Raw genomic sequence first — 17,117 nt, forward strand, 5'->3', positions numbered from 1 at the left:
GACCTCCCATTTGTACCCAGCTACTGCACTACATGTATTTTTCCATCTAGTGGAGTTTATCTAATTCATATTGATTTTTAAGGCTCAGGTTTTCTAACAAGGCAGCATCAATGAGTCTGTGATGTCATTCTCTCACTCAGCTTTCCTGGTGAGAGGACTTTAAACATCCAAGCACTGTTTGAAGCAGTACATCTTGAAAAGAAATAATCTGCTTCTAGAAAAAACTACCTTAACTCTCACATATGTAAGAGGGACCCTTCCATTATTCAGTATTTGTCTTCTGAATTTGCAGAATGGTACTCCATGCAAAAATTGAGGGTCATATTTTTTAACCTACACTTTTTTTTTTTGGAGAATGGAGTACTTTTAAAGGTGATAAAAATCAACAGTCAACTATTAAATCTGCTTTCCTGCATCTTTGCTCTTCCTTTGCCGGATGTGGTGCTGGATGCTGTTTTCCTGCGGGTCCAAAGTGCCCCTGCTTCCCCAGAACCACTACAGATCAGGGAAGGCTTCTCCACGGACAGACCCAATTAGGGCCACCTCCTAAGACGGGAGCTTTAGGACAGGAAACCCTCAAGGGTGATGACCAGGGCTCCCTTCCAGGAAACACAGTATTAACACAGATATTGGCAATTTTAGTCCACTCCACAGGGACTCTCCTCTTGGGCAGAGAGAGACAGAGGGTGAGAGAGAGAGGCTGAGAAATGTAATTTCCTCTTTATGAGGTGACCCCAAATACACAAAGGTTAAATCCACCATAATCTTTCATCTTGGTTTACAGAATAAACACCAAGAACACTTCACAGACAGATGAGCTTAGAACAAATGTGAAATCCCATAAAAAATATTGGTGCGTACTTTTGAGAATATATTCCCAAGAAAATAACACCAGAGGGAAAAAGTAATCTTGCAAACAGCACCTTTGTTTCCTGCATAATAGCAAAAAAAAGGGGGGGGGGCTTAAATGCTAAAAGGGGAGGAATACCTAATTCTAGTTTATGAGCATGATAGAATGTTAAATAACTTTTAAAATAAATGTGAAAACTTTCTTTTGATAGATGGAAAGAAATGGGGAAATAGAATTTTTCTTTCCTTAAGTCTGCAGAAGGGAAACAACTGAAAATGGACACGGCACCCACTGGCCAGGTACATTCACTGGGGCAGCAAGCATTAGTAGAGCTCAGTAATTGTACTCTTTTTCTTTCCTGTATCCATCTATCCACATCTTAGTTATCAGACAAGGCCCATCTTAGATGGCCCCTCCTCCATGGAGCTTTGGGTTGCAAGCATCTCGGAGGACCAGAGCTGAGTCTTCTTCACCACTATAACCCTAGAACCGATAGCCCCAGCTAGCCCACTTGGTGCTTTTATGTGAACTAGGAAAAAAGCGCCCCTTCCTTTGGGCGGTGGGGCACAGGGCTTGGCGAGCTGGCTGCAATGGGGGATGCATTTCAGCCCCAACCTAGACAGGCAGCCTATTGCAGGGTACAATCTACTCAACCGTCCATGGTGACCCCGCCTGGCCCGTGCCTGGCATACACTAGGGGCTCAATAGATTTATTGAATGAATGAATGAATGAATGAATGGACTGAGTTTCAGAAGAACTAAGGTTTTCTTTTTGGTGCCTCCTGCAGGTGTTCCAGCAAAGCCGAGCTCTTTGGACAAATCTCAGCTCACTCGTCTCTAAACCGTGGTGGGTGGGGCCCAGGCACTAAAATCTGGAGAGCTCTGGAAGGCTCTGATTTCTGTGCCTGCTATCACATTCTCCATAACTGGGGAGCACTCAGCAGAGGGATGTCCTCAAAGTTTTCTTGTAAATCAACTGCCAGGAAATTCCTTCTCAGGGGACGGGATGGCCCTATCCACAACTCTGGTAGGGAGAACTATTCAAACAACACTCCATCTAGGAGATCCTGTTACATAGTTCCACCAGAGATGCCACAGTTGGGAATGTTTTCTAAATGTGAAGTATCGGCTAATGCACCAGGCACCAGGGAGTTACTTTTAGAAAGAAGGAAGGATGTTCCTCTCCCTTTTTTCCAGAGCCAGGCCAACCCCATGTGTAATTCTGAAGCAGGTGGGATTTGTCTTCTGCACCCTCTCCCAGCCATTTCTCCTTCTCTCTGGGGGTCCCTCCTGCTGCTCAGAGGCCTCAACTGTAGGACTCCACCCTCCCGGGCCATCCCAGATCACCTACTCCCCCTCCACCCCACCCGACCCAAATCAAAAGCCTGATTCCTTTAATGTAGTTCATGGACTCTCAAACTTAACCGCACTTAATTAACACCTGAGGGTTCAAACAACATGCGGCAGCCTCATCCTCAAAAACTTTGCTTCTGTTGGTCTAGGGTGTGTCCTGGAAATCAGTGTTTTTAAAAAGCAGCCCAGGGGATTTCTAATGCACGTTCAGGCTTGAGAAACACTGATTTCAGCTAGATGCTCAAAGTTTTTGAGTGAATTTATTCACAGCAGGGGTGTGGAGTACTTATGGGCACTTATGAGAGGCTACTGGTAGTACTTCAAGCAGCAGTTAAATGGACGTGAAAAAATTTAATCCATAATTTTTAGATTTGGGGGACAGACAAGCTTTGCTCTGGAACCTATAGGAAGACCCCCTAAATAATTCTGACTTTTTTCAGCTTCTTTCCTTCTCCCATGTCTGAGTTCAGTCTTTAGAAATTCCAGTTTCCCTCACACACTCAGCTGATAAGAGGTCTAAATAAAAGCGGGGATGGCAGTGAGGGAGAGCTGACCATCTATTTATAGAGAGATCTTTTGGAAGTCAGGTTTGTAATCCTCATTGTCTTCTCCCTTCCAAAGGAATCCATTACAGGTCAAGACCCCTGAACTCACGGAATTTACAGTTAAAAGTTGATCCCCATAGTCCCCTCCATCTTTCTTCTTTCACAAATGGAATCTCTTGTGTGGTTTGGGAACTCTCTGCTAACACGTCTGCCGGCTGAATGCTGGGCTGGAGGGACTGAGCTTTGGGGCTGCCAAAGCCTTCCCGCTCCTCGTGGTGGCATTTTCATTTGGCAGGTGATTTCTGGGTCTATTCTTAGGGCTAACGCAGCAGTCAAAGAAGACTTAAAGCCAGAAACCCCAAGTGCTCCTGTGCAGTGCCTGCTGCACTCATGAAGCTTTGTGGAAAGTGCAGAGGGAAGTTCTGTAGGATTCTGCCCACCCAGGCCCGGAGAGGAATGAGGCTGGCCGATGGTGAGCAAGCATGTCTCTCTAGGGATAAACCCATCCTGCAGTGGAAGGTGGAGGTGTCCGAGGAGTTCGAGGCGCTACTCACCTAACAATTAGGATTGTCACCTTCGCTGAGTGCTCTATCAGCACTGTCTTCCTTGATTCGCCCAGAGCCTTTCCATTTTATGGAGGGGAGCGTGAGGCACAGAGAAGGAGACCAACTTTCCCAAGTTGAACCAGGGTCATTTGACTCCCAAGCTCCTGCCTGGAAGCATCTAGCCTCCTTGCCTCCTAGAGACTCAACCATTTTGCGAGCCTGGGCTACTGCATTCCAGGGCTATAGGCTTTGATATCCCTCAAACGGAAAATCCAGAGATGGAATATTAGTTGAATACTTTCTATCTCTCCCTAAATTAAGACCAACATATCTTGCTAAAAGGAGAAGAAACTATGGCGCGAGGTGTAATTCACATAGGATACTCTACACTATCTGGGCGAGCAACTTTCAGTCTCAAGTCTCTGAAGACCCATCCATCCTCCCACTCGAGGTTCTCAGCCACTGAAGGAAGGGAAGTGACCCTAAGCCTGTGGTTCCCAAACTGTGTACCCAGGCACCGTGGGCCACTGCAGCAAACTCATGGGGCACTGCAGGACATCTTAGAATTCCAAGGACACCATGCCAACTGCCACCCCGGGGAGTTCACAGTGTCAACATTAGATGGCACTTCATTCCTTTCGATGACACTGTTTTGTGAAGACGGGGGTTGGTTGTTCTACGATAAAAAGTACTGAGTGAAAATCAGTGGAGAAGAGGAGATGAGAGTAGCATTATCTGATCTGATTCCAGGATTTGAGAAGCTGTGCAGGGCCCAACAGACACACTCATCCCATTTGCAAGCAATTGTGGTGATATAAAAATGAAATTAAAACATTATTTTTTCTTCCAATATATGTGCATTAATTTTTTTCAAATGGGCTCTAAGTTTTTAGGACATAAAAACTTATTAAATTGCTTAGATCTAGCTATGTTTATAAGTGGAACTCTTAGGCATTCATTTGGCCTTGAAACACCATGAAAAAAATTACTGAGACAGCAGTCACAGTGAATCAAGAAATTTTGGAACCTTGACCTGATGCCTGGGCGCTGCCCCCACAGTGTCACGGGGACTAGGATTCCGGATGGATGAGGCACCAGAAATCGACTGGAAAGGCAGCACAAGCCAAGTCTGTTCTTTGCAGCTTCACAGGGGAAGGAAACGTTTTATAATTGCGTTAAGTTACATGCAGGCCCAGGGTGGGTGAGGCTGGAGAGGGTAGTCCTTTGCAGTTGGTGAGCTGAGGAAGGAGGAACCCCTCCTGTTTTTTTTTTTTTTTTTTTTTTTTTTTTTTTTGATAAGGTAGATCCCGTATCAGTGGGAACATAGAGAAGAATGTCCTTTTAAAGAGGACGTGGGGAGTGACCAGCGAGCTCACTGCGTGTGTGCACGTGTGTGTGTACAATGTGTGCACACAGGATGGACACCCCGACTTCTGGCCCCAATGGCTCCACCTTAGAGAGGAATGGAAACAGCGCCTCGCTCTTGGCAGAGTCACCACTGGCGAGGAGGCCAGGGCCTCCCCATCATGGAAAAGTGGGGGACACTCATGACATGGCCCTTGGGAACCTAAGTGGGGATCTACCCCAGTGGTGATGGAACCAGAGGGGGGCACGGAGGCTTGGATGGTGCAGCCTGGCAGTGACGTGCATCAGTTAGGGAATGGATGGTGGTGGCAGCGAGAAATGAGACCATCTCCATTAAGAGTAAAAGGAAAGGATGCAACTTATTGGGCAGGGAGCCCCAGGGGCTCCCGCCCCCACTTCCAGCAGTGCCCCCCTCTGCTCCCTCAGACCTGTGCCTCCCTCGCATCTGAGGCACCCAGCCTGCAGCAACTCCCCCCCGGCCCCAGGAAAGCCGACTCCTGGGTTAACTGACCACGGCTCCAAGTGGGGGGTGACCAGGGGTGGGTGCCCCTGCAGCTGTGCTGAGCCCGGCTGCTACTAGTCATGCACAGGTGAGGCCCGGGAGAAGGAGCTCTTCCTTATGGCTTCCCACCGGAGCCCACTCCCTCAGAGAGGAGCAGAGAGCACAGGGACAGGAGTCACAAAAATCACAAGAAGAAAAAAATAATTTTAAAAAAGGGAAAAATGCAGAAAAAGGGGGAGGAGGGGGCTGCACTCTGTTCGGACACCGCTCCCCAGCCCGCTGAGCATCCCGGGGGCCCCAGGGGGCCTGGCCCTCAGATTCTGATGGCCGTTTGTGTGGCTGGAGGATAAGGCACTGGGCCACCTGCCGGGGAAGGCGGCAGCTGCTCCGGTCCCTCTGCAAACCGGGGGCTGCTCCCAGGACCAACCCAGACGGAGGAGAAAGGCTCACTCGGCAGGAGACCAGCCCACTGGTGGAAACAGCCCCGCATATCCCACCTTTGCCAACTGCTTCCTGGGGAAGCAGAACAGCAGATCCGCAAGAGAGAAAACGGGATTGGGAAAAAGAATCCAGCAGGTACTTGGTCTGGCCCAGAGGGAAAGCCCGTCTCCCATCCCGTCCCGAGAACCTGGTGGGTTTTTTCCATTAGGCAGGCGAGGCCACTTGGGGTTCCGATGGAACTCAACCACCCTATCAGCCAAAGATGAGGCATTTCCACACGAATGCTGATATTTCAAATCCAACCAGATGTGTGTGTTTGACCTTGTTCTGTACCAGGGTCCTTCCGCACAGGGTGGCCGGTGGCAGGAAGCCAGGGAGAACCCGCATCTTACAGAGAGCAACTCATGTTGCCCAAGTAAGCTCGGGGGCCTCCTGTTCCCTCAGGCTCCCCGGCCCTGAGCCTGCCCAGGTGGGGCTCAGGTGCACAGGTGCTTGTCTGCAGCAGGCAGTGCAGACCGAGAGGGGCCGCCATCTGTGAACAGCGGAGTAAATGCCCAGTGAGCTCCACCACGTCCTGTGATGAGGCTGTCTTTACAACAACAGAGAGGCAAAATTTACGGCTCCTCACAAGGCTACAAAAACCCACCCTGGTGCTGGGTACGAGACTTCATTTGTCTAGGCAGGCTTGCCCTGGCTTATGCCACAAAATGTAATTGCTTTTGTTACACAGTCACAGGAATCAGGAAAAGACATTCTTTGCGCTCCTCGTTTCCAATGCCCTACTTACCAACTTCATCCCTGATGCTGGCAAGCTCGATTGACAGCTCTTTTTCTTTCACAAGGGCACTTTCATTCTGCAAAAACAAAATGGATACCGAGAGTTCCCTAGTTTTATGCTAGATAGGCACTTTCACATGTTTAATTAATGAATCATATTAAGCAAATATTTTAAGTCTAGCCCTTAAGGAGGTCATTTTATCATTACATTAGCATATAAAAAATGTGCAAAGGCAGTCTGACTCATTCATTTGTATCACATTCAAGTTGCAAAGTTTGTAATATAATACTAACAACACCCAAGGTTGTGCTTTGCTCTGTATTGCACTCTGGGATACTATCCTATAACACTTCTTTGCATATCTATCTCCTAACCACTAATCAATTGCCATATATTATTATACATTATTAATTGTATTACTATTCTGAGATTTTTGACCATGAAAATGTTCATGCCATGTTTCTCTGCAAAGCATGTACTTGTTTCCAACTGTACCCTTAAACTTACCCTTTGGTCCACACACGGATAGCTGCCTAATGAATAATGATGATCAGATCACAAAACTTAACTTAAAACATTTCTATTTATAATACAACTAATGCCGACCTTAAGGTTTCCAAATCCTTATTCCAAAGATAGAAGGAACACCAATGTTTGATCAGTAGATACAGCAAGAGGAAAAGTCACAGCAAACGCATTATTTAGTGCAAAGACTGCCATTTGTAATTTAATGACTGCTAAGTTATTTTCGAATCAAATGCATTCTGTGATGTAAAATAGAGACGGAATTGAAGATGTGCTGGATTTGTAGTTTGGATTACTGAGTAAGCATTTCTGCTTACTATAATGTTCTTACTGCTAATTATAATTAGGCAAGATGTGGTCTATACATTCTCCTCGTATAAGAAACACCAAAAATGCAGGCATCCAAAGAAAGTCTTGGCTATTCTACAGGATGTATTCCCAACGCACACGGATTTTCAGAGGAGGAATTTTTGGCTAAGCTGTGTGCCCAACAGCATGACTATCATCAGGCTCTTTACTAACCACCTTTGCCTCGGATTTCAGCAGCCTGAAGATGCGCCAAATGCACACTCTCGTTTCCGCGGCTGTTGCACTGAAACCTTAGTAGGTAACATGGGCTGGATTGGGGTGACGGCTTCAGATTGTCAAAAAGGTATTTGCTAAGCAACGTCCTAATGTTTCTAATACCAAATTAAAACTCTATTTTCATAATAGACAGAGAGCAATTTTAGTCACAGGGGCCAAAAATTGTAAGCGGATGGTTTTCTTAACAACGTAGCAGTAGATCCATCCTTTGTGGGAATCCTGCCTCATTCACGAGGCTCTTTCCTTCCATCCCAGCCCACAGCCTCCTTCCCTTCCTTGAATCTCAGGGCTTGTAACTTGCCTAGGAGGGCCTGTTTTCTAGTCGCGAAGCTGTGCTGCCTCTGGGCTGGGCCCACCCGTGGGGGCCTTGTGAGGAGTAAATGAATGAATATACGTGAAGTAGTTAGAATGGCGCCAGGCATCTAACATGCTTTATCTAAGTATCAGCTGCTATAATTCCATTGTTTCCTTTTATTTTATTTGCAACTGGATGACATTCTATGTATACCTAGGCTCCTTCCCAAATTAATTGTCTAATGTATGTAGAATTTCACCCCACGCATATGCATGTGCCTGTCTCTTCCTCCTCCCCCCAACCCCGACTCCAGTCTAAGGTTTGATGTGGTTCAAAGAGGGGGAACCCAAAGGAGGGATGTGTTCTAATCACACCAGCCACAAGGACTTACAGCATGTTCTAAAATGGCATAATATTGCCAACTAAACTTTAGCTTGTTCCCTACAAGTTAAGACAATTTGGTATTTTGGAGGCTGTTTATTTCAGTATTTACTCAGAGATAGTGTCAAACTAGTGAAAAAAACTTGTTCCTGTTATCAGGAATAATTTTGAACACTCATATCCTCTAACTCCTAAACACAGCCGGAGAACTGAAATACTGGCCTCATCAGTCCAGAATGAGAATTCCTATAGTGCCAACTCCCAGAGTGATGGGATGTGCAAAGATGTAGACCAAGTCAGGCAACGAGCAATGAACTCACTCTAGTTTCCAACCCACCATCAACTTTCCCTCTGTTCACGGTACTATCCCTGGAAAAGGCCAATGGGGCAGTGCCCTGGGGGTGTCAGCATGTTAACAGGAGAATCTGACATTTTGGGAAGGAATTTCTTGAAGGCCCCAGGTGGAAGACGGACCCCGGCTGGACTCGGTGAGGTGGGGGCTACTGACCAAACCCGCAGGCTTGAATCGCTCTGATGAAAAGCTCACGCTGACACCCGTGGTCGGGTCATCCCCACCCAACTGTGGCTTTAGAGGACACAAGGATGAGACTTTGGGGAACAACGTGGGAGAATAACAGCAAAGAAGCAAAGAGAGAGGTGGGGAATGGGAAGACAAAAGAGATGGAGAGGGGAAGAGGGAAGGAAGTAGAAGTGTGTGATAGGAAACCCCAAGCCATTTAGGAGGCAGAAGCCATCGAAAGAGATCAAGACAACGGAATGACGATCCCCCAGCCCCTGCTCATCCCCGTCCTTTCCAAAGGACAGGCTTTAAAACCAATGAGCTTCAATCTACAATCGTCCAAGGGGTTACCAAGGAAGGTCAACTGCCAAAGATGAGCAACAGACCTAGTGGCTGAAGTGTCAAGGCAAAGGGTTAATTCTGGTAAGTTCTGGTTAATCACTAAATTAACATCAACTCTAGCCTTTACCAAACATGATCTGTGTGCCAGCATGGGTGCTGGGTAAGCCCTCTACCTCATTTATTTCTCCAAATGCTGTAGAGCAGACCCTGGGTTTTATTTCTCTTTATCGATGAGGGCTCGGGGGCCCTCTGGTTAAGTCACTGGCCAGAAAACGGCAAAGACAGAGGTTTTAACCCAGAGTCCACACTCTTCTTCAAACACTAACATGCCAAGATATCACCCACCTCCCAGGCTTATGTAAATGCAACATCAAGATCCAAATTGTAATGGGCCTCATATTGGATCCAAGCGCTTATTACCACAAAGCTGTTGGCATCTAACCAGACGAGAGGCCAAGTCAGCTCCTGACTAGTCTGTTTCATCCACACCCCTCTCCACGTCCTGGCCTACCTTCCCGTATCCTGGGGGGTTGATTCATCAATCGAGCATCGATACCTTTCCCAGCGTAGAGCCCTACCTTGGGGTCTAACTTCTAAGGAGGCAGCTCTTTAATTTTCCCTACCAGCCTCCCTAGGAACCCTTTCCAATGGCCTCCTAATACATTCCTGCTGAAGATCCCAGCACAGCTCTCTAAGGCTGGCCTGTGCAGTTTGGCTGCAGCTCTTCTTCCTTAAGTGCTTGTTTTGAAATGATATCAACTCTTGTAATTTATGAATTCTCTGCATCAAGCGAGGTAGTTTTTGTTTCTCACAAGCCAAACCAGAATGACTTAGTGCGGCCCTGCAATGAGATGAGTCAGCATCAGTGACACTGCAGGAACGGGGGTTCTTAAGCCAGAGGGAACCTTAAAGGAATCTTCCACTGTCCACTCCTTGCCCTCAGAGAGTTATCCCTCCATCTGGTGGGCTCTATCGGATCCAGCAGCCATCTGGCAAGGCCCTTAGGCTCTATCAAACACCCAGGAGTAAGAGACCACCAGACGACTCGCTTTGGAAGGATCTCATGTCACCATTTCCCTTCATTCCTTGGCTCAAGCTGGGTCTGGAGTGATGAGTTGGTGGCATGGCTGAAACACGAACAAGGCCTCCTCTGATGGATGAGGGTTTCCCTACATGGTTGGGTGAATGGAAAATTCCTAACTGGTGCCAAACACATGAGCTCCTGCTTTCACTCCAAAGGGCTAAAAATAGAACTCTGTATTAACCATCTGAATTGTCCTAGTGATACAGTCCAGAAGCTGCAAAGTCTAAGAAGGCCATTCCTCTAAAATTACTGTTTACCCGATGACAGGCTGAACTGGACGTGGGCACCTCGGGAACATTCACCTAAGCCCCGGACCAGCAGCTGCGTCTCTTTAGCTCCTGCTTTGATCTGATCACGTCCCTCTCTCCTTTGCACTGAGTCTCCTCCAGCATGGTGTACTTCACTCACAGATGGAATCCAGGAAAACCCATCCCCATGAGACATCCAAGTCACCCCTCCACCTCTAGCTCCAACACACCACTGCAAGTCTGTTTTAGGGACACCTACACTGCATTTTGGACATGGCTGTCCATTCTAAGGGTGCCCCCACCCTGGCAGGGAACGCTGCCTTGAAGTGCTCTCAGCCACAGAAGCTGGCAGAGCTACGACCCGCTAATCATTCCGCGCGGCCAAGCCCCAAGCACGCCTGATGCCCTCCATTATCTTGACACGCTTTGTCAACAGGAGTTGTCTGTTGAGATGTTGATGCTATCCAAGTGAACCCGGCATCGAGGTTTCAACTGGACAGAGGATGAATAAGCAGGAGGAGGCAAAGGGACAGCCCCAGGCAGAGCTGGGGGACCTGGTGACACAAACAGTACCTCAGCCTTTTTCTGGGCTCCTGGCACTCTTCCCCACAGTGGGCCCTTCTCTTTTCTTCTCCAACTTCCCACCTCCAGTGTGTGATCTCCTCTGAAGGAATTTTAGGTTGGCTACAGGGAGTACTGACACCAATTTCATAAAATTCACTGTAGCACTCAGGGTTGTTACCAGCTATCCCTTCCCACCTGAATTTTCTTTTAAAAGGGAGAGGCATACATCTATACACATGTAAATTAAATACACTACATATACTATCTCTCTCTCTCTCTCTCTCTTTCTCTCTATCTATCTATCTATGTAGCCCAAAGACTCCCAACTCATCTTTCCTGTTTTGAGCCTGTTCTGAAATCAGTACGGATCAGGAAAATTCAACCATATGAGCAGGGCAAGCTAAACGAAAGAAACACAACAGGGAATTAAATAAGAGATCTATAGGATTTTGGAATTTAAGGCAATGTCAAGTAACTTTTTAAACTTCTTTTTTAAATTAAAAATATTCAAGGGTAACATACATAGTCAATTACAAAGAATTTTTCATTCTCTTGGAAATAATATTGCTTTTTCACCCAGGGCTCTTGAGTTCAGGTTAGGTTTAATTCAACATGGTTTAATTCAACTTTGTCTTAATAGGAAGACATTTTCTTTCATATTTCAGAATGAACCAGAGTTGTTTTCATTCATTTGTGAAGACCACATTCATTTTCAATATTAATATTATTAAAGTTGGCCAGCTTTATAATATAGCTCTGTGGAAGAAGCCCTTGGGATGTGGACTGACCTTTTGATTTCTTTTCCGTTATTATGGCTTTAAGAGGCAGCACAGACACCTCGGTCTTGACGTAATCGATAAGTATGACTTATTCCACATACAATTAACACTACGGCCGCTGTGCTTTTGTATAATGATCTATTTGCTTTTCCACTTTGAAATGAAATTTAATATAGACTGGTCAAAGACAAAGTATCTTTTACATTTAATATTCTTCAATACATCTAAATGTCTAATTAAAGGAAAAATGAACAGTCATGTCTAGTTTTTAAAAGAAATCAGAAATGACTAAACTTAAGGGTACAGAATTCCAGCCTTTGTCCAGCAGGCTGGACAAAAGCGCTGGTTAGAAAAAGCACCTGGCTCACCCAAGAGGCTCTAGTTAAAAGGGGTCTCAACATCCCGGAATTCCAGACATGGATTACCAAAGGCAACTGGAAGGACAAAGAGTAGAAGGAACACTATCCAAAGAAGTAATGTGGGGATCTCGGATAAGTACAAGAAAAAGGAAAGTTAGCTATTACCGTGATCGTCAATCCATTTACGTATCACATAATAATTGCTCGGCCTCTCTGAATTCTACTTTCTTCCAGTCTCCTTCCCCAGAACTTCTCGCTGTCAGAGAATCCAGGCATACCTGGGAGAAACAGGCACCCTCTCCAACTCCCAGCAACACCAAGAATTTAGAGGAAAGGTAAATAAGATTGGCCTTGAGATTATAATCAATACATCAAAGGTTAGGGTAGAAAAATGCAGAGTAACCACTAGAGGGACATGATAGTATCTCAACCAGCAAGACCAGAACCAGCTGACCGATCTAACAAGGACAAGAAGGAACATCCCATACAGAGGGCAGTTGGTCAGCCCAGGTGGCCGAGAGAAGGCCGTCGCCAGGGCACACGAACAGTCCCACGGCCTGTCCAAGCGCATGTCCAGCGAGACATCAGGCTCCGAAGCCGTGAATTCCTAAATGACCCCATGCCCTGGCTCGGATTCCATTCTCATCAGGGCACCTGGAGATCGGCTGGCTTCTTGTAAAGCTGGGCTTTGGACTCTAAAAGGAAATCACATGTTTACCAGGCTTATTATTGTTCGTTTGCTTGTCAGTTATAGTTCTTAGTATTACAAAAACAAGTTGGCATTCTAGTTTAGACCCCTTTCTCCTAGAAACTCCGCATTCCTGGGAAAGATCTAGTCTGGAAGGAGTAGGATCAGGAGGTTCTGTACATGCAGGGCTGATGGTGGCTTTACCGTGGACCACACTGAGTCCATGACCTTCCAGGGTCACTCGTTTCCTTTTAAACGAGACATAGATGAATCCTCCGCAGAAGATCCCTGCTTCAAGCGAAAAACCTGGATCAGGCTTTCACAGGCTGGAAAATATTTCCCTGCTCTCTCTCTCTGCTTTTCCATGAGATTTCCCCTCTCATCTTTCATCAAGTTGGCCCCAAAACCTTGACTCATGCACCCTTTGCTTATAATTAGATTCCTTCCCTGCTTCAATTTATTAAAATCCCATCTCATTCCTCACAGTGCAATTCATTTTCCACTTTTTCCAAGAAGACTTGCACGTGATTCCTGCACTACCTTCTCTCCCTAAATTCCAGAAGCAGGCATGGTTAGCACCACCTAAATTTCATTTACTTATACTCCCGTCTGGTACTAACATTTAATTATTCCATCTGTGTTCGTGTTGTCTACCCCATTTGTAATTTTTCTGGACAAGGTGGAAGTAACAACCAAACCAAAACTGGTAAATTGCCTAAAGACAGGCTGTGACCTTTAAGAATTCTTTGCTAATTCCCATAGTAACTAGGCACAGGGTAAACCGGCAACAAATATTGTCAACAAATAGGTTTTTACAAGTTGAAAACACATATGCACAATCAGGTTTTTTTTAAACTTTTTTTTTTTTTTTCATTTAACAGATGTTTATTCATTTTATACTCTAGGTAAGATTCTATAGTTTCCACTCAATAAATTAATGCTGAAAAAGCAACTTTAGGTTTATATTTCTCACCCCAACTCTGAAACTGGTTACTTAAAAAGTATTTTTAACTATCCCACTACTTTTTCAGAACATCTTAGCTGCAGTATAGTCAAACTTTTTAAAAAATCTATTTTTTCAAAATAATTAAAAGTTTTCTATCTTGTATTTATACGAAGTTCTGAGGAATTGTTTCTTTCATTTTTAAAGGATTATAAAGCTGGACTAAAGTAATCAGAAATGACTTTATCAACCATTTTTATCAGGCCTCTTTCAAACTGTCTTGAATCTGGGGTTGTTAGAGTTGATTAAAAGACTGAAGAAGTTTGTTGTGGGATTTAAATAAACACTGATTTCTAGAGTTTGAGGTCAGAGTCGAATCTCATAATACTCTTAGTATACAATGCCTGGCTCAAGAGGTAACTACTGGATAAACAAATGATTTTGGCTCACTGTCTGTAAAAGCTATTCTGAAAAGCATGCAACTAATAAAACAATGATTTTTGGAATTGTTTTTAAGACAGCCCTCAATTCCTAAAAATGACATCTATGAATAAATATTTGCAAAACCTTCAATGAGAATACTGTTCTAAAATATAGTAAAAGCAAGTTAAGAAATGTGGGTTTGAACATTATGAAGAAGTTAATAGATGCCGTGTAAGTTTTTACGCTTTCATCAGTAAGGAATAATTTGTATCAACTTTGAAGTTTCAAAGTGAAAACATGTGAAAGTTACTTAAACACTAGATTGTAAAGAGATCAAATAACATTTACTTATCCTTCCCAATCTCCAAATTAAAGAATGACCCAAGGAAAATTCTTATTTTCATGACCTTGGTCACTTTAAAAGATATTTTCTCAAACAAAAAAAGCATGCATATTACAGTCTCTATTTCTAAATATTTTGTATCTAGATTTAAGAATATGAAATTTGTAATATTGTACATGTGGCAGATCCTTTTTACTAATATTATTGTTACAAAGCATCCTTTACCTTTTTGTGGTCACTTTTCTTGAAATGCTATATTTGGAGATGATGGAGTGCAAATGTTTTATATTTCTATTTGTTAAAAGCACATCAATGTGTATATAATTTAGTTTGTACTCATGGAAGCAAAGCCAAACCCATTGCTTTGTTATTTCCATTGGAATGAAAAGTACTAAGTGACTTTAAAGTTATCACTTTAATCATCCTGGGTGACATCTAACTCTACCCTAGGTCAAAGTTCATGGCAGGACTGATAACCAAGATGTTCCCAAGTGACTGCCTTGTAATGAGTTTTATATGAAGCCATGTATATTCCTTCACCCAGTCACTGGCTTCACCTCCAGCTATCTACTGTGATGGCCACATGGGTAGAAAGCAGCAATTTCAACTTCCTTTTAAATCCCATTTCATACATATTTGAGAAATCCAAATGTGTGCGATAATAAAATATACCACAGAGACAAGAGGTGCTGCCAGTGTATTTCCAGGACTGGAATTAAAGGCACATTCTAATTCCTTTCCTGTTCAAGCAAAGAAAGGCTTTATGTTGAAATTGTCATACAGTTCTCCTTAGCACTCTCTCTATTTTCAGTTCCCTGGTTGTGAATTTCCCTTCCAGGGAAGGTTCAAAAGACACCCTTTCTGGCTCTAACTTTTCACCTGTATGTTATTTACTCCCTATGCAATGCAAAAGAGTACAGAGAGAATAACTATACTGGGTTGTTCTCCTCTCTCACCTTAAGAATATAAATTATAAGGATGGATACTTTTTTTTTTTCAAATGGTGGTAAACTTTCAAAGTTAGCTCTTGACAAAGAGAAATATGTCTCGCAGCTCTAAATTCCCCACTGGAATGTGTTAGGTACCTTAAGTACATTAAAATGCATTAAAAATCTTCCAAGGATTTCTTGGCAGTTCGGATTTCAAGATGCTTTAGCAGAGCCCTACTATTCCAGGATAATGCAACAGTTGCATTTGAGACTGCAGGAACACAGAATTATGTAAGGCACTGCAGAGTATGCAAGACCAAAGGTTTCTGGAACACCAGGCACAAGCCAGCACCTGGGAACCTGTCAGGGGAGCCTCCTCTTTTCCAACAAAGCACACACACGCATGCTAGGGGAGGACGAGGGGCAGGGGGGCTGGCTGGCGGCTTTCTCCTGCCCTTTCCGGGGAGGCGGGGGAAGGAGAGAGGGAGAAGGCAAAGTACCGTGCTGTGCAGGCACCGCGTGCAGCTAGAAGGCTTGCAGCAGCCGTGGCCCATCCCGGCAGGCTGGCTGGAGGGGGCTCGCCTTCATTCAGCGCTCCCGCGGGCGAGTCCGGAGCCCAGGTGACCGCGCCGACGACAGGGCGCGCTGCCGGGAGCTGTCACAACTTCCATGCGGTCCCCTCGGCTGGCTACCGTATTTCTCCTAATAACTTGGGGGAATTCTGGAGCCGCAGGCTCGAGAGGAGGAGCCGCCCGGGGAGCGCCCGGGATCCTGCTCGGGAGGGAGGAGGGAGCCGGGCAGGGAGGGGGCGGGCGGAGGAGGGAGGGTCACTGGGCTGCGGGAATCCTCGGAGGGAGGCAACCGATGGTCGCGTAACAGCAGAGCATTTCCCAGTTCCGTCGCCCGAAGACGACAGCCAGCCTGCTCCCCGGCGGCCGCCCCCTCTCCCGGGAAAGGGGGTGGGAAGCCCACACAAAGGAAGATGTTCGGGCTGGAAGGGACCCCCGGAGCTGAGCTCTAAGGAAGGGGCAGGGGGGCTGCAGGACGCTCGGCTCGGCTCAGACCCTGGGTTTCTATTTTCCTGATAGGTAAAAATATTTATAAATGCGGTTGATGTGGCCAGATGACAGGCCTTTCCTGCCGGGTAACAAATATTTCTGCTGCCAGGTTATTTGTTGCCCACTGGGACGGCTGATTGCTCATTTTCAGATCTGTGTATCATGAGCAATTTTTTTCTTACTTGATAATATTTGAAATATAAATGTGATTTGCTTGCCTTGCCTGACATACACAGACCATTTAAGTAGCCTAAAGAATTAAAATTGGGGGTTGGGGCAGATATCTCTCTGACATTTATTAGCCTTAAAGGCTAATCAATTTGTTATTTGTCAAACTGTTAATGATGGGAAGGAGGCAGGGGGCCAAAGTTTTCTTCTAATGAGACTCCATATTTAAAAATATATCTATGTAATCCTGAAAATGGAAGCTGAAAATATTAAGTCCTGACACTTCAGAGGAGAAATTCTGAAATCTGTCATTTGCAGAAACAGCAAATTGCATTTTTTCTACTAAATTTGCCTAAAATGATAAGCAGATAATAGTTGTTAAAATTACATTATTTTTCCAATTAATCGAGATTTTCCAGACAGAGTTCAATTAAGTAGCATAGGCTATTTAGATTTGCTTGTAGGAAGGACAACAGTATGTTGTCAGTAAAGAAGAACAGCCTG

The 17,117-nt window shown here is 45.1% G+C and overlaps 1 protein-coding gene across 3 annotated transcripts in view; it reads right to left on the reverse strand.

Moving 5' to 3' along the window:
- MTUS2 (microtubule associated scaffold protein 2) overlaps positions 1 to 17,117 on the reverse strand; it is a 426,320-nt gene that overhangs the window by 50,568 nt on the left and 358,635 nt on the right. For 2 of the 3 annotated variants that reach the window (XM_037800470.1, XM_037800471.1), the window contains exon 8: positions 6,389 to 6,455. In XM_037800470.1, coding sequence (XP_037656398.1) covers positions 6,389 to 6,455 — 67 coding nt within the window. Of the gene's footprint in view, positions 1 to 6,388; positions 6,456 to 15,887; positions 16,106 to 17,117 lie in introns of those variants that run through there. The other variant, XM_037800472.1, reaches the window with a different exon arrangement.

This window comes from Choloepus didactylus, chromosome 12 (genome assembly GCF_015220235.1).
Source record: "Choloepus didactylus isolate mChoDid1 chromosome 12, mChoDid1.pri, whole genome shotgun sequence".
Classification (NCBI taxonomy): Eukaryota; Metazoa; Chordata; class Mammalia; order Pilosa; family Megalonychidae; genus Choloepus; species Choloepus didactylus.